The sequence below is a fragment of the Meleagris gallopavo genome, chromosome 9 (genome assembly GCF_905368555.1).
Source record: "Meleagris gallopavo chromosome 9, MGAL_WU_HG_1.1, whole genome shotgun sequence".
In the NCBI taxonomy this organism is placed as follows: domain Eukaryota; kingdom Metazoa; phylum Chordata; class Aves; order Galliformes; family Phasianidae; genus Meleagris; species Meleagris gallopavo.
Window position 1 is genome coordinate 11,994,290 of NC_139412.1, and position 23,411 is coordinate 12,017,700.

General features: G+C 39.8%; 2 protein-coding genes across 3 annotated transcripts in view; one reads left to right on the forward strand and one right to left on the reverse strand.

Annotated features, from left to right (window-relative positions):
• The window catches only part of LOC116216936 (uncharacterized), a 245,225-nt gene extending 243,315 nt beyond the window's left edge, over nt 1–1,910 (reverse strand). For both annotated transcript variants that reach the window (XM_085230395.1, XM_085230394.1), the window contains exon 1: nt 1,620–1,910. The gene's annotated coding sequence lies outside the window, so the exon portion shown is untranslated. The remainder of the gene's footprint in view (nt 1–1,619) is intronic.
• Nucleotides 1,911–1,963: 53 nt separating this feature from the next.
• Nucleotides 1,964–23,046, forward strand: CHIC1 (cysteine rich hydrophobic domain 1). Its single transcript, XM_085230401.1, has 6 exons — nt 1,964–2,212; nt 9,267–9,321; nt 15,694–15,849; nt 17,851–17,907; nt 18,154–18,213; nt 19,030–23,046. The coding sequence occupies exons 1-6, from the start codon at nt 2,019–2,021 to the stop codon at nt 19,078–19,080; spliced, it is 573 nt and encodes a 190-aa protein (XP_085086527.1). The 5' UTR covers nt 1,964–2,018; the 3' UTR covers nt 19,081–23,046.
• Nucleotides 23,047–23,411: the final 365 nt, after the last annotated feature.

A 23,411-nucleotide genomic window follows, 5' to 3' on the forward strand; every position in this document is an offset into this window, starting at 1 on the left:
TATAGCACAGCCAGACCAGTTTTTATACTGAGTGTACTTGCAGACCACTTTTAAGGTTTGTGTTCAGACATTTCTATATGCATTCCAACACAGAACTACTGCTTACTGCTACAACCTATTCTTTAATTATGATGTGAACTCTGTGCCCAGATAGAACCATTTACTCTCCCTTCCTCTCTTAATACAAGAGAAAGTGCAAAAATCAGACTGGAAGGTAAGAGAAGCCACCAGCATCTCAGCACATGGGCTTTTTGTTGTTGTTGTTTGAAAGCATTCAACAGATAAAGTGCTGGAAAATGCTTCCCTAATAAAATAAGACAGCATTTTAATCTACTCCATGGATTACTCCAAAATGCTTCCTGAACCGTCCAACTCCTGCTCAGCAACAGCTCACAGCCTTGAACTCAAGTGCCTGTATCCAGCTCTTTCCCATAGGAAATGCCACACAGGACAGTCTGTTACATCCCCTGCAGTTATATTTTACACAACATTACCTTCTTCCTGGACAATTCACCAAAGCTGCCAAGAACGACAACAACAATTATTAAAATCCGTAGAATTGATGCACAAAGCCTGTAATTTCTTACAGTGCACACTCAGTCATGATTGAAAGTTGTAAGTCTTTGACCTTCAGTTCAGTGAATGCAGATGCTCCATTTAAAAGACAACAAAATAAAAGCTGGCACATTACTAGTAACTTGTATAAACCTTTACTTCAGTGGTTTCAAGACCTTCTTCCCAAGGATTACAATTAGTAATCTTGCATACACAATAGAAGATGAATAGAAAAAATACTAGATTGCCAGTTGTAGAATTATTTTCACTTTCTCAACTTGTTTCTAAACAAAACATCTTTTTTAACGCGATCAGTGTCAGGGAGGTGTATTCCGCCCCATTTACTTTTTCTGCAGTTCATCACCAGTAAATCATTTTGACAAAACTACACAATCAACACAGAACACATAACTCCATTTCTTTGTAGAGCCCTTTCCTCTCAGTTACAGTTTTTCCTCATATCAGGACTTGCTCTAGCTGCAGCTGCACACATGAGGTGCAGCACACAGCACTGCTTATCTGTAACTCATCCACTTCTGCATGCAGAAGCAGTGAAGAGATCCAAAATCAAATCCAAATCCAAAATCATTAGCTTTTTGCTAATGTCCAGAAAGTCCTGAAAAATACTGAAGACAATTTATGAGGAAAGCTTTTCCCAAGAACAGCTGATGGGAACAGAAATCTTTTTCCTCTCTTTTTTTGCAGGTAAAGGACATACTACGGCAAGCTCTCTTCTTCATGATATACCAAATCCCTTTGCAATACTCTTAAAAACCAAAACCAAAACCAAAAAAATCTCTCAGAACTCTGTGTCTACTACAGCAGGTGGCTGCCTGCCCCAGCAGCCCTCCTGAGGGCTCTTCTCAGCTTTGGGGCTCTTCTCCAGAGCACTCCTTTTCCTCCGAACGCCCCATTATTCTGCATGGGGATCTATTTCCAGAATGACCCAAAAACCAAAAAAACGAAACACAAAAAGCCCAGGCAGCCAAGCCTCGGGAAAAGTGCGTGCCCACGGAGCTCAGCCCCCTGCACCTCAGCCCCCACACAGCTCCCTACCAACAAACCTGCGAGTGCTGCGAAGGAACAACAGGTAAATAGACAGCTGAAAACGAAGGGGAAGGAGGAAAAAGTCTGATCTCTGCTGTTTTTACTAAAAGAAACCCCGCAGAAGTACACTTGAAACGGGGGACAGGAGCCAGCGCAGCGCGACCGCGTAATGCTCTCCTCAGCAGCGCCTCGCGCCCCTGGAAAGAGCGGGAAACGAAGAGGCGCGAGACACGCCGAAGAACCGCCACCGCACCACTCCAGTACGCGGCGGCAGCAGGAAGCAGCGCGGCCACGCGCATCCTCGCCCACAGTGCGCATGCGCATCCGCCTCTCCCCGCCCCTGGCGCGCGGCGCTCCGCCCCCTCCCGGCGCACTGCGCAGATGCGCGGCGAAGCCGCGTCGGGGGTGGGGTTGAGATGAGCGTGCTGCTCCCCAACATGGCGGATTTCGACACGATCTATGAGCTGGAGGAGGAGGAGGAGGAGGAAGAAGAAGACGAGGAGGAGGAGGAGTCGTCCGAGCCTGAGCCCGTGGTGCGGAGCCAGGAGCTGCCGCGGCCCCGCGACGCGCCGGATCCCGTGGTGGTGCGGGGCGCCGGGCACATCACCGTGTAAGGAGCGGGGCTGCGGGGCGGGCCGGGCGGGAGCGAGGGACGGAGCTCCGGGAGCAGCGAGGGGCAGTGTGTCTCCCTGCCGCCGCTGCGGCCCCGCGCCGTCCTTCCCCGGGGGTCGGCCGTTGAGAGGGAGGGCTCCGGCCCCCAGGGGCTGCCGCGGCTCGGGGCGATCCCGCCGGTGAGCGAGCGGCCGGCGTTGAGGTCCCGCGGCGGCCCCGCGCGCGCGCTGCCCGCCTGCAGAGCGGAGCTGCGGTCAGCCGCCATCCGTCGCGCGGCCTCACCGCTGCGGTCGCTGGCGCGGCGGAGCCGGGGAGGCCCGGCGCTGAGCCGCGCTGCTGGGGGCCACGAACGGCCACGCGCGGCCGCGCTGTCATTTGCCGACCCCAAACTTCCTCCCGAGTTGTGCTCGATTTAAGCGTTTTCCTCGTTGCGGTGCACCGCGAGGAGCGGCGAATGCTGCCCGTTTGACGTAAATGTGGAATGGCCATTTGGTTTTGCTTTCTTGTTTTTTACTATCCCTGCTCCAGCAAGTGAGGAATTAGCACAACGGAGTGCACCCGTACCGAGTTGTTAGTGGTTACGCTCGTTTATGTAACGAAAAGGGTGGTACTGAAACTTTGATATTGCAGAGATCCATCGAGCTTGTGTTGCTTTGGGTCTATCTGTGGATTGCATAAAAGAACGCACGTTTCTCTCTGTGAATAGGTGCAGTGTGATCTAGCTTTCTGCAGCAAAAGCACTGGGTGGGGAAGTCTCTCATCCTAGGAGAACTAATGTTGGAGTTGCTGTGTCCGCCATGTAAGTCTGAAGCAATTTGCTGAGCTGGTGCCATGGGTGGCTGCTGTGGTGCACCGCAGTGTGCGCGCTGTCCTGACCCCACGCAGCATGTGGCCTGTCTGAAGGAGACATGTAGCTTAAGTGAAGTGACCAGAGTAGCATATACTCGCTTTATTAGCTGTCTGTTTTTAAGCTCTGAACTGAAAAAAAAAAAAAAAAAAAACCATCACACACTTTGCTTTGTCTGCTTTGAGGCTTTCAGTGTATTAGCGGTGTTCCTTAAGGTTCCTTTGTGGCTCCAGCATCTTTTGGAGATAGGCAGGAACACCTAGAAGAGTTGTCAGCTAGTGATGTCTACATCAAAAGAAAGCAGTAATTGTAAATAATGTGGGAATGGTAAGCTAGAATACTGCCCGTGTAAGTACCTGGCCTGAATTCCCACCTGCCTTATTTTCCCTTTCTTCCACTCCTCCCATCTTCCTTCTTGTAACAGCTATGCCTCTCTGATGGTACAAAACAGCTTTTCTTTTATCAGTTCATGACAGTTCCTCAAAGTCTCTCTATACTAATAAAACCAATCAGTGGATGCTATCAATGAAATGCAGACGGGCTCTGGACACTACAGTAAACAGTCCTAACTTCTTTAATAAATGAGGCAATATTTGGCTTCCTATAGATTTTCTGATTATTAGTGTGCATCAGCTCTGAAATTCTGCCACTTTCTGATCACACAGATGCTGCATCTTTTGGAATCAGCAGGCTTCAGAAGCAGCCTGCTCTACTTATTGATGTGAGACATGTCATGCCTTAAAACTTGTGTTTGTTTTCTGAACCTGTCTGGAATGTTGCTAATAAAAACTTCTGTCCTGACAGAAGTCAGAAACACTCCATTTAAGTAAAGAAAAAAGGAGAAAAAAGAAAAGCATTTATTTTTAAAACAAACCATCTATTATTTTGTTTCACGTATTTTCTGTTCCTCACCTGACGCTGGCTTGCTTGAATACTTATTTAGAGAAGGATATTCTCTAATTCTGGGGTCATTTTCGGGTCCAACTTTTCATGTACAGTCCTCTCAAACATTTTCATTTTAGCAGATTAAAAATACATGTTAGTTTCTTGCATGAGAATTGTTACGACCTTGTCAGTGAGTGGCTGACCCTAACAGAGTTACCCTGCAGTGTCCAGACATACTAAAAGTAAATTCCAGGAATCTTTTTAGCAGGACCTTGCTTTTTCTACTGTTTGCTAGCCTTTCACTCTTGTACATGGGAAGAGTGGTTGAATAAATTGTATTTGTTTCATTTCTCTCTGAAGGAGCATTTAGGAAAGCAGGTAGCGGAATTCATGCTCATCTTGTTCAGCGCTCACTGTAGAAGATCCTCATTTTAGAAAAGTTAACTACCCATTTAGTTTTAAGTAAGCTTTAGAATTTTAGTGCAGAGAACTCGTACAACTTGGTGAATCCTTTTTTTTTCCTTCTGGAATTCCATGTAAGGGAGTTTTCTGTTTCACTATGTAAGTTAGTGTTACTCTGATGGTGTATTGAAGAATCTCATCATAAACATTTTAAATGAAAAACTGAGTCACAGCAACAACAGTAACTTTCAAAAATACAGCAGGAAACTGAGGAGTTGCAGTTTTTCTGACATACTGACACACACGAGGCAGCGAAGTAAGGCATGAGCCTCTTTTTGCCCTTAGCGTTCTGCTTGTGATTCCTGCTTAGGTCTGCAAACTTGCTAGTGTTGAATATAAGTTAACTTTTGTTCTTCCATGATGTTTCCTTTAGGAGTGCCTGAGGGACCTACGATGCAGGTGCTGATGAAAATTGTATTGTCAGGGATTGGGCAAAGCAGGGAAAAGACAGGTCTCTCAGTTGTAAAGAAAGAAGATATTTAGTTGTCTTCTGTTACTCCCATCTATGACTTCAGCCTACCACTAGTTCTCAGTAAGTTAGTTCTCCAAAACATTATCCACAAGGAGGGATGCCCCTTAGTAGTTCTGCTGGCTTCATAGGAAAGGGTCATAAACTAGAAAGAAATTTCAGCTCAGGACTGTTGATGAGTGCTTTCTTTATTCAGTGACATTGAACAGAGCTGAGGTGGTGCCTGTGCAAAGGAAGCGTCTGGTGATCCAAGTTCATATGTTCCAGATAGGTTGAACTTACACTGGAGTGGGTGTGGGCAAAGGAGCCATGCAAAAAGGACACTGGAGAACCTGTCACGAGAGAGCTGACTAGCTTGCATAGCCTTGTAAGACTGATGACTACCTATAAATACAGTAGTGGGTTAAGCAAGAATGAAAGATTATTGAAGTCAAAAGGAAAAAGTTCAAGAATCTGTAAATATGTCTGTTCTAGATATAAGTGCTTTCCAAAATGTTTCAGTTGCAGTTGTGGGTCAGGAGACCTCATTTCTGATAATGCTTTGTAAAGAAATCTATAATGTGATCCCTGTTGCAGCTAGGATTTACAGATGATGATTCAGAACTTTCCTTTCAAGCTTTAATGTATGAGCTTTTATTTACTGCATCTGCCTCTGGGAAATTGCATTCTCTCCACTTTACAAATGGGGAAAATGAGATGATGGGGCTTTTGCTGTGCAATACTTTAAAACAAGGAACAAGAGAGAACAGAAATTGAGGTCATCCTTGTTCAGTTCCAGTGTTGGTGTCTGTTAGGCAATGGTTCCCTGCTTTTACAGGTATGTCATCCTGAGAGAAAATTCCAGCTAAAGTGTGTGAGTGACTTCATATGAATTTCTAAATGTTAGACCTTGCACACTTTGCACTGAGAGTGCTCAGAAATAAGTGACCACCAACTGATATTTTAAATAATTGAACAGACTGATACTGCAGTTTATTTTGCATAGCTATTTTTGAAGCATACTGGGTTTTACAAGATAGTGAAGGCAAAATCATGTTTGATCAATTATTGCTATGAATTAATTTATTTTGGAAGGTCTAGGCTATTTCATAATTAAAAGTTCAGGTGTTCGTTTTTTTTACGTGAAGTTTTCAATAAAGCTTCAATGCTTTTTTGAAAGTGCTTACGAACTGTGGAATTGTGTGACATTCTGCTTTAACCAGAACTTGAACCAGAATTATTACCAGCAACAAATATTTGTTGTTTCTTGAGTCTAACCCCACCTAATAAGGTCTTAATCTTTCTGAACTCCATGGTGTCACTCCATGGTGACTCAGCGGGAGGACAGCCTGCACAACCCCTGGAGGTGTCTCTGAAACTGCTACAGGCCACAGTGCTGCTGGCTGAATGTAGTGTTACAGCATGGCACGGTTCTGTTTGCAGCACAGCTGAAGCCTCTGGAACTCTTTCAGCCATTTGTGGGCGTCGGTGTAAAACAGATGCATTTCTGTAACTGAGGCTTCTTGGTCCTGTTAAATCTGAGTGGACTGTTATGGCAACTAATACAAGTTCTGGTTTTCTAAATATGTTTCAAGACATCATCAGCCTTCAGATTTAACTAAATAGCTTACACTGTGTTCTTGTCATGTTCTTAACAGTTCTAAATCAAAAAGCACTCATTTGTTTTATTTTCTTGGGAAATTGGTAGTACGATGGGAATTTTAACGAGTGGATGTGAGCAGTGAGATGAAAGATGCTGCCTGTGGCTCAGGAAGTTTTTGAACTACAGACTGTTGAAGGTCCGAAGAGAATTCTGGGGTAAAAGTATGTAAAGTTTGCAGGCTTTTTCCTTCTGCCCTTCTCTGGGCATCTGCTGCTGGTGCTGTGAGAATCAGTGTTGTGATCTAGGTGGGTCTTTGGCACCATTAGAGCAGTTCTAATCTGTGATGTGGATAAATAATTCTGCGGAACTTCCGTAGCATCACAGAATATCTCAAGTTGGAAGGGACCTGTAAGGATCATTGAGTCCAACCCCTGGCTCCACACAGGGCCACGCAGTCTGCGAGCATTATTCAGACACTTCTTGAACTCCAGCAGCTCAGGGCTGTGCCCACTGCCCTGGGGATGTTCCATGCCCACCACCCTGTGGTGCAGACCCATTCCCTGACCCCCTGCCCCTCCCCTGACGCAGCTGCATGCCGTTCCCTCGGGCCCCATTGCTGTCACAGAGAGCAGAGCTCAGCGCTGCCCTCCGCTCCCTGTAAGAGCTGCAGCTGCCACAAGGGCTCTGCTCAGCTCCTCTGCTCTGGGCCCAGCAGACCCAGGGACCTCAGCTGCTCCTCACACACCGTCCCCTCCAGGCCCTTCCCTATCTCTACTGCCCTGCTTTCCAGTAGCTATATTCATGCTAAGTTAATTCCGTTGCTTGGTTGCTAAAGGTTTGTGATTGTTTCATGTAGTTTCTCAATAAAAGAGTCAGTGTTCCTCAAAACAGGCTCACATATGTGTTTTGTAGGGCTGTTAGTCTTTTCTGGTTTTTTGTTTGTTAGTTTTTAAGGCTGAAAAGACCAACTTACTTGGAAAATTTCATCATAAAAAAGAGAAGCTACAGAATGTGGAGACTGGCCTGCAGGTTACACTGTCAGAAAACGAAAATGTGTTTATATCAGTTACCTCTTCGTTTGCTTAAAATCATATTGTGTTTACTTTTTGCATATATAGCAGTAATTTATCATCATGGCTTTCCAGTTGACTCAGATATGCTGTAGCCAACGCTGTGCTGCTGTTCAGTTCACTCACATTCACCTCTGGAGGATTTCCAATGAAAATATGTTGAAGGAAACGCAAACAAGTGGCAATTGGTCGTAGTGCTTAGGATAGCTGAAGAGACAAAGGTTGACAGACACCTCGGTGAAGGTCTAATCTTTGGTGGTTTTGTAATGTTTACACAAATAGTGTGCTAACATTCTGGTTTTTACAGGTCTGACTTAAGTTAGCAACTGAAGAACTTGATGTCACCAGTATTGCTGGCAGACATCTTGATTAGCTGACTGGATTTCTGAGGACAGCAGAGATTTTAATGCTCCTCTCGCCCTTCAAGTTTATTTTTCACTTGTCTGTACTGCTAAGCAAGTGCCATTGCTGGGCTTGGGTAACTGAGTTATTTGTGGGTGCACGTGGGCTGCGTGCTGTGCAGTGGTAGGGCACTTACACTTGGGCAGAGCCAGTGTTTGTTTGGGTGGTCAGCGAGGAACGCTTTGGTCTTGGTTCGGAGGAATGCTCTCTGCCCAGAAGGGTTTGTTTCTAGGGTAAATATTACAATACCAAATATACACGCTCATCTTTTTGGCTGTGATTCTTTTGTTTTCTGTTTGTTTCAACAAAAATATTCAGGAAATGGTTTATCAGGGATGGCAGAACTTGGTGTGCAGTATATTTAACTTTACATGCTTTGCAGGAAACCTTCTTTGAATAGAGACACGGGAGCTGAGAGACCAGTTGCTGTTGTTTCATTACTGAATTGCAAAGGTTAGAATTCAGATGAGATGGAGAGGACAGAAGATCATAACGTTTTATTTCACAGAAACTCGTGGGCTTAACGTCAGGGTTTTGTTAATTTCTTGCCTACGTGAATGCTTTAAATACAACAAAGTCAGCTGTGCTTTCAGCATCCTACTGACCTACACAAGTAGCTCCTTGACATGGGCAGTTGGTTCAGTAGATTTGGAGCTCGGAGCAACGTGGGTTTTCAAGCAGAGCGTCTAAATTCCAGAAAACACGTCGCTGCCTGTAGGCTCTGCTGGTTGTAATGAAGACTTGCTGCTTGCAAAGTAAAAAGGCTTCACTGACAGGAGCCACCAGGCACTGTGTTAGCTAAGACAGTTTTCTAAAGTTCATAGTTGCTTGAAACCACTCGATATGTGGGCCCTTACATGTTTGCATGAGATAGTTTAACTCAGATCAAAGCAGCTTTTAAGAATTGTATGGTTATAAATTTTCCAAAGCGATGAATGGTTTTCTTATAAGTAGCTTTATTTGTTGCATGTGAATAAATTGCATGAGTAAGAAAAACAGCAATGAAAAGATTAGCTACTACTTGGAGGCTCTTGTTTTTTTTCTTTAAGAAAGAAAAAATTGAAACTTACTGCTATCCAATTGTAAAATACTTTTCTGCTTTTAGTGGCTCAAAGGTATTGAAGTAAAGCAACAAGCTATATTTCTATTTTTGTCTTTTGAATAATACAGAAGAGCTTATATAAAAATGGATTGAAAGCTTATAAAGTAATGTACATGTAAAGGCAAAAGAAATAGTTTTTTTTTTTTTTTTTTAAAGCATCTATTGCATTTTTTATTAAGGGAAACAAAATAAGTTAGGTGGAATATATTTTGTTTGTCTCTTTTGTTTTCAAGGTTTGGCTTGAGCAACAAGTTTGATACAGAATTTCCCTCTGTTCTGACAGGGAAGGTAAGTGTGAGATTAAACTGTTCTTTTAAATGGAAAGCTCCAGTGCCTCCAGTGGTTTTTGTGTTACAAATACATGCCTATGAATCCAACACAACTGGTTGCAGGCCAGCTCTGCACTGAAGGCTGCTAAATTAACTCTGTCCTTTATGAAATAGCTGGTCAAAGACCAGTCCCTACAGCAAAGATAGTTTGCAATGACTGTAGTCTTTATTGACATTCTAAGCACACCGTGATACTGTTCTCATGTAGGCAATCTGTAAAAGCAAGACTTGCATCCCTTGCTTCATAGGTGCCTGCAGTTTGTGCCACATCCTGTGCAAATTAAACTATTTCAGGTACTAGACCTCATTTTTCAATATGTCTGTCAAGTCTTGAGTTTATTTTTAGACAGATCTCTAGAAGAGAATTTATTTATCTGAAGCTTAAAGGAATTAAACATGGTCTCAAGTCTGCGAGTGAAGTAGGTTTTTTTAGAACTTTTTCTGAAATACAGTAATTGTGTCATTCTGAAAATTTGTGAAAGTCTCATCATTTCTCTGGAGTCTTGTTGTGTTGCTAAATGCAATTTAATAAGTATTCATTTGTAGCTATTTATTAATGAAAACTTGTAGCAAGGTTCTTCACTTGTAAATTCTTTTCATAATTCTGGTTTTGTTTTGTTTGTTTGTTTTGTTGTGTTTTAGACTTTTTTCCCCAATTTTTTTTCATTCAGCTGTTTTAGTACGCAGTGCTTTTCTTGTCCTTCGTTTTGTCATCCCCTTGCGTATCTCTTCCAGAATTTGTGAGAAAAAGGTATTTGGCTCTTGCTGCTTTCTCTAAGGACATCCCACATGGCTGCAGCCTCCCGGTCTCCCCAGCCTCTTGCAGTCACTGTTTTTGCAATGTGCCGAATGCAGCTGAAGCCTGTGGAGGTTCCTCCCCTCTGGAGGCATCCTGGTTCTGCCAAACCCACCTGGGATTTTTCTCCTTCATTTTCACCTCTGAGCATAACGAATAAAGTGCTTGTGGTGAATCTGTCCAGCATTTTTGACAGCAGTCCAGTTGTTGGCTGGTCAAGCTGCTAATTTGATTGTTAAAAGACAACCTGTAAAGTCTGGCCTTGTTTCAGGATCTGACTGGGCAAAAAGGGAAGGCTCATTGACTTAACAGTGCCTGATGCACAGGCTGGCAGTAACACAACTTACATCTCACTGCTTTGCATGTCTGAAGTTTATTTTCTGTAAAGCTCTTTCAGATCACTGAAAAGCCATGGAATGCTTTTCGGGAAGAGTTCTGTTCTTTTAATTAAGTGGCCGTTTTATGTACGAAAACATTTATGTAAAAAAAAAAAAAAAAAAAACAAAAAACAAAAAAAAACCCACTACGCCACCCCCAAAAATATTCATTTTAATACAAGTCTTAATGCCTGTCACATTTCCCACTTGATTGGCTTCCTGTTAAATAAAGAGTGAGAAATTGATGTTATTACAGGATCTGAGTTTGCAGGAGCAAAAGTTTAAATTAAACTTCAGTTTCCTGCTTGGATTTAATTTAGCAAAGAGTGAAAAGAGGATGTTCTTTTACCTGACATGTGGGTGTTGACTTGGTGCCTATAGTAGCACTGCTTATGTTGAGAATTTTGATAATCCAGTTACTTTTCTTTTTTCCATGTGTGAATTGATGGGTTTTGAGGAAAATGACTTTGAAAATAAGTCCAACTTTCACCAATCAGATGAGATAGTAAACAAATCCTTCTTAGTGCTTGCCACGCATGCTAGTGAAAGGTGGTAAAAGCCACAGCTGTGGCTTGTTGGGTTTTTAATACTTTCATACAGTGCCAGAAATGAATAATCTGCTGCTTCCTCTGGTTATGGCAGTCCATCACCTTTACCGCTGCTGAAAATGAAAACTCAGATTTTTCCAGTAAGTGTTCTTCAAATACCCTGATTAATAATTCACATCAGGCATTGTGGCCTACTGATTTACCACATGAAGATCTTTCTTTTTCTCCTTTCCTTTTTATGAAATCTGTTTATGAATAGTGTGGTGGCTGTTTATATTACCTGTTTTCTATAAAAATGTTTACTGTAAGACTGCATTAAAACCATCACTGGATGGTTGTCATACTTGGAGAATGTCCACGTAATGTTAAGTTTAATGACTTTGTTGACCACTGTGAATTGATACTAATAATATAATTCCTCTGCTAATGCAGTGTAAAAGATGAAGCTGTTACATGGAGTTGATAGACTTCTCCATCATGCTGTTTTTCTTTTAAGAAATTCAGGATGAGGATTTAGGCTTTTAAACAAAGGATGAAATCACTAACTTTTTAGATTTATGCTCTGTATAGTCCTTGGGAATTCATAAAGTTTCCTGACCCTCAGTTTGGTTTTCATCTACATAATGACAATAGTAAACCTTGCACTAATTTTATTCTTTATTATCTTTTTAGTATGAAATATTCTTCTTTATCCATCTCTTCTTCTTCCTCCTCATTTCTGCAGATTCTCAAACAGTTGTAAATTAGCTTAGAGCTAAGTTGCATGTGAGTACGTCTCAAATATTTAACTGGTTGCGAATGTTTGAGGAAATACCGTAGACAATAAAACAATACAGAAAATATCAGTTAGGTCAGATATTGCTCTAGTTAATTCCACTCGATTGACTTGCCCTTTATCTTGCAGGATAAGAAGCAAGTAGCTTGCAGTATCAGCTGGTGTATGAACGCAGAGCTTAGCTTTCGGGAGGGTTTTCAACAAAATTTTGTAAGAAAGATTTGATTTACAAAATAAGGGGGCAGTAATTAACTTGTAGTAATTGGTTTTAATTTAAATTCTGGCTAAATTCAAATTCTGTGTGCTATGGTTTTATAGGGCTGTTCTTTTAAAACAGACATTTAAAATGGGTTTTAAAGCAGCTCTGTTGGTAGCTATTCTGAAATGAAGTAGAACTTCTAGTGCTAAAAGTTTAAGTGATTCCTTTGCTGCAAAGAATTTTAAACCTGGCTTGTAAGATTAGTACTTCCCATGAGGAATTGTTCAATAGCAAGCAGTGCTCCAGGTGACAAGATAGTGATGGAGCCAGTGAGCCTTAAGAAAAAAAGTGGAGTTTCCTGCCCTGAACCTAAAACAATCAGGATCTCATACAGAGATTACTGCGCAGTGCAGGGAAATGTAAGCCATAAAATGCTATTGTGATCCCACTGCAGTGTGTGATTGATAGGGTTTGTGATCATGATTGAAGGAGAAAGATCAGGCCTGCTGGGCTGTACTTGCTCTCTTCCTGTGTTTGCAGATCCTCTTACATCCTGTTGTAAAATATTATAACACTCCCTCCTTCCCTTTTATGTCTTTTTTTTTCCCCTTGGAGACCTAAAAAGAACCAGTGTCTCTTTACAAGGTGTACTGCACAGCCAGGAGCTATGTGTTTATCTCATTCTTTTTGAGGCTCAGAAATTCTACAAGCGACATTCCAAAACTGCTCAAAACTGTTAGTGAGCTTTCTTTGCTCAGGAGGTGCTCTGAATTGTTCTAAATACTTAGGCATTTTCTATTAACTTTTCAGTATCTTTATCTGCATAAAAGGCAGGATTTAAAATTATGTCCAAAAATCAGCAACATTCTTTTGTAACTGTTTTATTCTAAAATCATTTTCTTACTAAATAAGAACAATGTCGTTTTATTTACAGGTATTTCATTCTTTGTCACTGTAACAAGACTGAGCTGTAAACCAAAAGGAACAAACTGGTTTTGCTTCTCTTTATCACGGAATGAGGCTTATCTTGGTCCCTGATTAGCTTAGCTTCAAATGAAGATGTCACTGACTGACAGAAGTATTTTTTGTGACGAGGTGTCTGCAATGGAGAAATAGATCCAGCAGTTTGAGTTAGCTGAAGAGGTCTTCAGTAACTTCATCTTGTGCTGCAGTTAAGAGATACGCCTTTATAGAAGTAGTTGGTGCATTAGCAGGTAGTAGCTGTGCTGTGCTAATATGAAAATAGCCCAAGTAGAAATTTGTGTTTCTTGGCACCCAGAATTTGTTTCTAGATTAGCCATGTGCAGTGCTGTGCTCATGACAGCATGTATGTTGTTCTTCTAATGCAGCATCGTGCTGTTTGACAACGGGACCAGTGGCTGAAGAATCTAGTTGACTTCTTTCGTGTTGGAAGATATCAATGATGGTTATAAAGTTTGTTCATGATATACAGAGAACTCTAGGTTGCAGATCCAGTCTGGTGTCTGGTTGTGAGGTGTGCTGTTGTCAAGGAAATTTGTGAGTGATACAGAAGGACCCATTCTTTCCTTAGTGGACTTCATATCACAAGTACTAATGGAGTCGAGAAAAAATAGGTTATTACCTTTCAAATAAATAGATAGGCTGATGCATGTATGAATTTCAGAAGACTTATTGAAGATGGTCCCATTTTTGTATATATGAATGCTAAGAACATATTTGCATGTGAACTTCTTGAGCATTGTGAACTGTGGTTTGTTCGTGCATGTGAGTTTAATCATTCTGAATCATGTCCGATTGCAGAAGCTGAACTCCTGTACTCCTGTTACACAACCAGTCCTGCCATACTTCACTACCAATTTTGCTCCCATAGTGAATATGAAGTGGTCTTACTCACATGCATCAAATATTTGGGGTTTCCTAAATATAAGAGCTGCCACTGGCAGAGATTTGCAAAGCCTTCTGTTTTGAATGTTTGAAAGCACAGGCTAATTTTCCACATCACAATGTAATTTTTTTCTCTTCTTCATTAAAAACATCCCAATGCTGTTTCTTTTTTTTTATTTTTTTATTCTTTTTTAACTGGGATATTTGTTGTAAAATATATTTAAATGTTGATATGCCATTTAGTCGAAAGCAAATTTTTGGACTTGCTTCATTTGTATGTGTAGAAAGAAGTACGAGATTGACTTTTCTATACTGAGGAAACAAAGGTAGTCTGTATAATTGCAGAATAAGTGTTTGCTGCGTAGTTATTCATTCTTGCTATAAAATGCTCACAGTGTTAACTGATGTTCACTGTAGGTCTGGCTAGCATACAGACCCAGATGACCTCTGACTCTGTACTGCGTGGTGACCTGCATGGCCAGGAAACAGATGCTCTGTGTATTTACTCCCTTTCCTGCAATGCTTTAATCAAGTTAGCTCTTGTGATGGGAGGAGGTGGCAGAACCAGGTTGTTGCTGCTTCCTGGCTCCTGGGTTCACCTCTTCAGAGAAAGGAGGCACTGCCAACTAACACCTTTTTTCCCTCCTTGTTTGTGGAATCAAATGAACAAAGTCAGGCTTGATGGCTGGAAGGCTTACGTAGGAGTTTAATAACTTGGTATGCAGACTAGTTCTAGGCAGGAGCTTCTTCAACATGGCAAGTAGAAGGAAAGACTTTTTTATTATTATTTTGGAGTTGTTGTGCCTGGCTGTTCAAGTTTGTAAAAGTTGGATCTCACTGTTCTGCTTTGTGTGTCCAGCCTGGGCTTTGTTACAGTTAGGAGTCCATCCAGGAGTCAAGTTAGCTGTAAGACAGTGAATGGATCCCTACTTGTTATTTAGGTACTGTAGGGAGATGGTGGGTTTGGACTATGTGAGTAGGCAAGTGCTCACATATAGAAAATAATACTTTAAGAAATAGTGGGCTGAGTGTACTTAAAGAAACTGTTTCAGCAGCTAGGCTTTACTAAAAATCATGTACAAGGTGCATTTCTTAGCCTTGGATGTAATCCAGTTCCTGTCTTTCTGGGCTTCCTGGCTTAGGAAGAAGCCACAGGAAAAGTTGCAGCCCCATGACTGTGTGGGCTGTATCAGGAATTGGTTTGTGGACAGCAGCCCACCCTCACCCAGGTAGACTTGGTATGAAAGTAAGTTGGACATATCATTCTTCTTTAATGTGACACACAATAGTGTTTTTACTAAGAAGTAACGACTTATTACTCCTTATTCACTTGGAAACAAGATAGCCATCATTCTTCTTTTTTTAATTTCATTTTATTCCTCCATTTTTTTATTATTATTATTTTTTCTTTTATTCCTTTTTTTGTGGTCAGTGTAGCCAGGACGTTGCACTGCTGCGTTCCATTTCTTAGCCTTGTTAGGGACTACTATGTAATCAAGCCTATTGATCTATGGTATAATAAATATGGATGAGGCTGTTCATCTAAGCTGCACTGGGCTTTTTAACGCAAATTTTTGCAAAGCTCACACCAGAAATGAATTTGTTACAGGAAAATGACTTTTCATGCTCCCTGTGTGACCGGTGTTTTGGAAGATGGGGTCATGTTGCATAATGGAAATATGTTGCATTTACATTTTAATCTATAAAGGCAATTCTTGAGAAAATACATCTGTAATGACATTCCACTGAAGTTCAGCACTTCTGTTACAGGTTGCCCCAGAAGAATTCAAGACCAGCATCAGTCGTGTGAATACCTGCTTAAGAAAGAATCTTCCTGTCAATGTAAAATGGCTGATTTGTGGCTGTCTGTGCTGCTGCTGCACACTGGGCTGCAGCCTGTGGCCTGTAGTCTGTCTTAACAAAAGAGTGAGTACATTTTTTGTTTGTCTTATTTTCTTGATTTTGCAATTTCTGGTAGCATTAAATAATGTTGAATAGCATCTTCTCCATTCCAAAGCCCTTTTCTTTATCTTACGTTCAAAAGCTAATTCAATTTTCCACTCCTTAGAGAATAGAAGAAAACATTTCTTAATGAAGCAAATGATGCCAAATTGCCAATTGAATTGATAGTCAAGGGTAGAGCGAGCTAATCTTATCTCAGTTCAAAGAAGAAGGTGTTATACTGGAGAACCTATATTTCCAGGATATTTAAAGCTCTAAAAACTGAATTAGTGAGTGCAGACTGAGGTGTTGACCCTCAAAAGTTGCCTGAACTAGAGTGAGTATTTCTCTTCCCTCCTCTCACACAATTTTTTGCAAGCAGACAATTTTTATTATTATTATCTCTAATAGATAATAACCATAATGTTTCTGAACTGCTATTTATTTGGCATAGTTTACTGTGTTACTTCTGTTAAGAACAAGCAGAGGAATACACTTGATATGTAGAGATGGAATATTTGCAGTTTTAAAAACATATTTAATATCCTTGTGCTATGGAAGAAATAAATGCCCGTGTGAGGTTGTAGTATTAATATCATTCTCAAATGTATAAAGTGTGTATGTGTATGTACACATACAAGTTTACACACATGTATACATGCATGTGATTTAGTCACTCTAAGAACCAGAAGTATACGGTTGTTCTTGGTCTTTTGTGGAGAATTGAGCCTGCCAGTACCTGAGCTGACAGCAGCCCTTTGCTCGCTTAGTCTCCAACAGGACTGGACGGAATTAAAAGAGCAAAAGCAAGAAAAACCTCAGGTCAAGATAAAAAACAGTTTAATAAGTGAATGAAAAAAAGAGGAGAAAAACCCAAGAGATGCAAAGACAAATCACTCCCTACTTCCCATCAGCTGGGCCATGACAGCCCCAGTTTTGTTGTGAGCATGGTGTCATGTAGCCCTTTGGTCAAACCGGGGCAGCTCTCTGAACCTCTTGCCCATACCTGAGGGAGGTAGAGTTAGAAACAGAGGTCCATGATGCTGTGCAAGCACTGTTCAGCCAGAGCTGCAACACTGTTGTGCTACCAACACCAGTTGAGTCATTAGATCTAGAATGCAGCACTATGCAAGTTGCGGTGATGAATATAGCTCTGTCCTAGCCAGTCCATGTAAGTTCATTTAGGAAAAAAAAAAAAAAGGCAAGATCCAGAGGCTGGAATCTGAAATTTAAACGGTGCAGGAAACAACATGGACTTTTTAATTCTGAGGATAGCTTCATCACTGGAATAATTTGCAAAGAGTTAGTGGATTCTCCATCATTAAGTATTTGACTCAGGATTCGATATCTTTGCATCTTTTTTTAATGAGGTAGTATAGCTCATTAACCATTATTAAGTTTGTGAACAAAATAGTTGCATGGAACATTGTGCAGAAAAAAGAATAGGTTATCACAGTGGTCCTTCTGTGACAATAGAGGAAAAAGAGTTGAAACTTCAAAAATACTTCCTTCTCCCACAACAGTAAAATGGCTTCTTACTTCCTGAAGTGGATTGCTTTCTTCAAAATAAGATCCCCTTTATAAGTGTAAGGTAAGGAAGCAGTGTATCTCCTATCCAGGGTTTCATCTTTGTTTTTTAATGGTTGGCATAATCTTATGGAGTATTCTAAGTATTGTGGAAGCTCTTTGTAGCTGTAAGCTACATAAACCAAAATCATGTCTTAAGGGCCCTTGTGGAAAGAGCAGAATGTGTCCAGTTCTGAGCTTTGTGGTTTCTTGTTTGTTTGTTTGTTTGTTTTCTGATGCTGAGGAACAGAAGTCCTATCACTTCAACTTCCCATTTACAATTGTTCAATTGCTTGGTTCTACTTCTATAAAACTAATTTATTTTAAGTGATTCTTAGTCCAGATATGCAATAATGAGGTTCTTCTGGATGAGGCTGGCTACTGAACCATTCATAATACAGTTTTGACTTAATTTTTTAGACTAGAAGATCAATTCAGAAGTTGTTAGAATGGGAAAATAACAGACTATATCATAAGGTAAGAAAAGTTAGAGTGCTTGTTTTCTTCACTTTTACGTTGTTTTTTTGTTTGGTTGGTTGGTTTTTTTTGCATACTTGGCATGTAGGAATTTTACTGTCTCATTATAATTCTATATTTTCTGGACATTAAATCTCACTGTCTGAAGTGTTGCAGATCCAAATGGTTTGACTGCTTATGCTTGTTACATTAGTTATCAAAATAATGTAGTCGTATGTGTTAATCACCTGATAATTACTTTCTTAGCTTGGTTTGCACTGGAAGCTGAGTAAAAGGAAATGTGAAACTAGCAATATGATGGAATATGTAAGTATTATTTCTGTTATTTATTTGGTATTCAACGCCCTTTATTTTATAGTGAAATCTGTTAACTTACCAGACTTTAACCAATCTGAATAAGCTCTCATAAAAAGCAGCAGTTGTTTGATATACACCTGTGAAAGCCAGTTTTAAAGATGGCTATGTCATATATTAAAATTGAGAAACTGTCACTGCTGAACTTGTTTTCCATTCATAACAATTCTGTGTTTGCACTACAGGTACACTTTGATCAGTAACTGATAGCAAGGAAGGCCCACTGGGTTTTCATGCCTTGGTGTGATTCTTACAGCGGTCCATATTCCTTTATCCATCTTTCATTTTGCTATTTATAGTTACTTTGATTCAGCATTTTGGTACAGAAATATTGCATTTTTTTAATAGTAGTGTTTTGTTGTGTGTTTTTTTTTTTTTTATTTTTTATTCAGACCATGGATTTTAATTTACTTGTTTTAATCCTGGCTCCTGATCTCATAAAGATTTAACCAAGATAGTCCATTTAGGAAAGTGGAATTTCAAACATTCCTGTTATCCTACTATTTTCTCATGCACTTTCATGTATAACTATGAAGACTGCCTAGGCTTAAAGAGAAGAGAGAATCACCCCCAAAAAGTCAAGTGTTGATAAGTTGTGTATTCCAAAATAACTTGAACCTTCTTTGTTACTTTGGATAAAATTTCCCTATAAAATAATCTTGGACAAGTATAATCTTACAAACAGCTAGTGTTGCATGGAAAGTTTTGCTGAAGATTTGAAGTTGTTGATTACTGTGTTCTGTTCTTGTCTTTTCCCTTCTTCAACAGGTAATATTAATAGAGTTCTTACCAAAATATCCCATATTTCGACCTGACTGAAGAACTGCATTTGGTCTTTCATGTTACCTGTCATTTTCTACCCTTAGTGCCTTGTAGATGATTTTGGAAAGAAGATGGTCTACTTTGCTGTGATTTAAAAAATGTTCTTCAGTAGAGTATCTTCCTTGCGATGTTATTTTTTTTGTTTGACAACAATTTGCACATTTTTTTAAATGTTAAATGAGGCTTCTGTGTTGCACTCTGAATTTTTAACATTAACAAAAACTGATATAGTTGCCACTAGGGATCTAACATCAGTGCTGCTTAAACTCGTTCTGAGCATGCTGCCTTATTAATTTCTACATTTAGCAAATATCCTCAAACATGCACCCTGATGCTGTGTCATACTGTATTTCATTCTGAACGTTGCATTCCTATAAATCCTCAGTAGAAATGTCCAGGTAAGCGTCTAGTAGTAAAGATTTTAGTGTCACTTGCTTGCATAGGACTTGCAATTAACAGCACTGGTTTTGTCCTGCACTTTGCAAAATCATCATTTACATTAGGGGGTTAATTATTTTACCCACTATAGATTTGTAAATATTGACTCTTTGCATAATGTAAAGTGTGGTATGCCAAGGTTTACAGAATGTAAGATAGCTCTTGTTCTATTACCAACAGTTTGACATAGTTTTATTCATTACATTTGTTATCATCCCTCTGATTGTATGGACCTATTCATGTACTGTTTTTATGGTAAAGCCATAATGAGTTTGTACATATTGTCAGATGTGTAGGCTCAGTTGCACTTTTGTTTAGTAAATGGATGAAAAACGTGTAGCATTTTGTTTGTTTGTCTTTTAACTACTTCAGGTGTTATTTGTGGCACCTGAAATGGGAACCTTATATATTGTTTATCTTTTGAAAAAATTACATTTATGGGGAAATGGCAGCTGCTATTAGCAAAATATCCCAAAGCCCACTTTTTACATTTAGAATATCTGAAAGTCAGTTTCTGTGGGTCATTCTGTTTTGTTTTCAGAGTAGGAAAAAGTGTATATTGTAATTGGAGAGAGTCGTTACTAAGGAGAAGAATTGGCAACAGCCAAATTAAAGTTGAAGTAACTGAATATTTTTATAGCACAATAGTACTTCAGCATTTTAACAGTTAAATGATATGGCATCCCTTTCTAGCAGAAATAAATTTTGCCTAAATCAGAGCAGTATTTCAGAATGTGCTGATGGGAGGAGGTAGATCAGTTGAATGGGCTCACATGTATATTTTGGCATTCAGGAACAGTCTGAAGAGCCACAAATGCCTTGTGGAATTCAGAAGCATTTTTGGATGCCTCCCTGTTTGCCTGATGTCAGGAAGGGAAGTGACTATAGAAAAACTTACTGTAATGGCTGGCCTAAGGAAGACCATTTGTTCATAGCATAAAAGAAAGAAGCAAAAGACAATGCATTGTTCCCCTCCCCCCCCTTCCTAACTAGAAATAAGAGAAAAAAATACCAGATAACTGATTATCTATAAGTTGTGATGAATATAATCATAAATGTCTACAGGCATTTCTTTGCATCAGCTTAACTCCTTGCAGCATCACAGGTTGCTTTCTAGTTTCAGACTGACTTAGAACTTCCTCTGAATGTATTTGCATCTCTTCAGTGTGCGATACTGTATTAAAATACAGTATTAGTAAAGTCATTACATTCTAATAGCTGTAACAGGCCAGATACCCAGTACCCAGTGTTTACAGAAGGCCAGTTTTATGTAAGTTGTTACTTGGAATCAGATTTCTTGCTCTTCTAACTGTACAGCTGAGTGTCCGATTCCAGTGCTTCCTGATCTCGACTGATGCTTCAGGCTCTGAAATCTGTATGGTTAGTGCAGAGGTTTTGTTGGACCAGTAAATGGTAATGAATAACTGATCAATTGAATTTGTAATTTAATTTAATGAATGAACTGCAGTGTTGTGTGAATTTAACTTGAGCTATACCTTGCAATTCAGATTTCTGTCATAGAACCATGCAAAGTATTCTCTCCATTTTATTTTATTTTTTAGGATGAGTGTTAACTGGAAGCAGAGAAAATACTTAATGGCAGAAAGAAACAGTGAAAAGTAAAATTGACATAGCACAGACAATTTCCCTTAGAAATAAGTGCATGTGGTATAAGTGAAGGGAGCTTAGCTGGACAGAAGACTAGAAGTTTCTTACAGTTATGCCAGAACTTTATTAACTATTCTCTTGTTGTGTAAGAAACTCAAGAGATCTCAGCAGATCCTTAATTTTTGCTTTTATGTGACTATATTTTCAAAGTGGTTTTTTTCCAACCAAGAGAAGAGCCAAGCGAGATTTTCAGTAGCTGCCAGTGCTGAGTGCTGAGCAGCCCTCCGTCTCACTGTGAGCAGAAGTCCTCTGCTGAGTCTGTGCTGATATCATTGGATGGAGTTGAGAGTTTTTCCACTGATCTGTCTTGTTTCAGTGAAATGCTGTGCCGAGCAGAGGGAATACCCTGAGTTTCCCACGTAAGCACGGAGTATTTATTTTAAAAGTTTACATTTCAAGTACATAAATTCTATACGCTTTTACTTTGTCCTAAGTTATTAATTGTATTCAAACCGTGAAAGGGTCTTTTCCTCGTATGTTTTAATAGGCACTTAAAAATGTGGCCATAAAGCAACTAGTAGAGCTTGAGAGCTGAAATAGAAGTTTACAACAAGCTCCATGTTTTAATAGGAAGATAAATTTGCATTAAAATACAAAAACAGCAGGCAGTATTACATTTGCATCTGAAAGACAGGTTTAATAGCTTATTTAAACATGAAAGCAACTGTAAATGCTGCTGTGAACTTGTCTGCCTACAGGTTCTCTTTTGCCTAGGCTATCCTTTGCTTTAATATAAAAACATCCGACAGGTAGTTTGTATCTCATCAGACTGGAGAACTCATTTTTGACAGTAAAAAATGAGCATGAAATGGTAAGCCTGTTTATAGAGGATACTTGTTAATTGGAGGAAGCACGCATAGTAATGTAACAGACTAATATGAACAAAGTGTAATAGAAATGGTGAAGACAGTGCCTTGACTGGTTTCAACAAAATGAAAACGTGTAGCAAGAAAGGAGAAAAGGGAACTAGTAGAAGTATGTAGTGTGAGTTTGCAGCAATTTTTATAAAGCTCTTACAGGAATATCATCTGTCTAATCAGTGTTCAGTTTTTCAAATAAACATGTTGACACTTTCCTTTTTAACTTGTATGTATGAAATGCCTGTTTGTTTTTCTAATTAGAAAGTTTTTGTATGTGAGGAGCATTAAAGAATACTGATGAGCTCTTACCTACACTTTCCCACCTGCTTCTTGTGAAGTTCTTTTACCATCAGAGGAGGAAAGATGTATTTTAGAACATGCACAGGCAAATTTAAGAAGTGTGGACATTTGTAGATGAATAACTTGAAAAAAGAGAACATTTTTGTTAAAATCAAGAGTGGTATTGACTGGGGAAAAAAGTCCCTATACTTTTCTTGATAGGTACAAAAAACCACTGTATGCAAAACTGTAAATATACACATATTAGTCCCACTATGACAATTACTATGTTTACTTGTCAACACACTACCATCAGAGCAATAAAAATTCAAGCTATTAAAATTCACTGTAAATAAGTTGTTACTTCAGTAAGTAATGTTGTGTGATTCCTCTGCCATTTTCTTCTGCTGTTGCTGTTCTTACGATGCTGTAATGTTACTTGTATGGCTTACAGAAAGTGGTTTTGCTTAAGGTGTATGAAACTTTTTAAATTGTCTTCTTAACATTTTTATTCCGTTTACAAGTGAACAACCACTTTTTTAATAGGACCTCACCCTTTGGAAGTTTTTTTTTTTTTTCTTTTTAAAATAAAATTCTGAGCTCTATTTCTACATTTTACTGCATAGGCTTGTGCTGTTTAAAGAAGTTGGAAGTCAGACGTGCTTAATCACTATGAGACATTTTTCTTTAATTAAATGTAAAGACGAAAACCTCTGAACAGTGCCGTGTGTTTCTGGAAACAAAGTGGTTTGTGTCTCCCTGCAGCACTGTGTGAGCGCAGTGGCAGTCAGTGGTTTCCTTTATGTGAGACACATTTCTAACGCAGAGCAGCAGGACTCCCAGCATGGTTTGGCTGGTTTAAAGGGCAACACCTGAAAAACTTAGTAAGGCTTTCTCAAAAACAAAATTCTAGAATGAACATCACATTTAGTCTTCCATGTAACCTATCTCAGCTGGTGTGCAGACCCTCTATAACCAGGAATTTTTGTGGAATTTTGCTGCAGCCTTACTTTTCATCACAGGTGCTCTATCACTACTGGAGTTCTAAGAGTGGAGAAGAGCAGAGGTTTTCCTATTCGATTG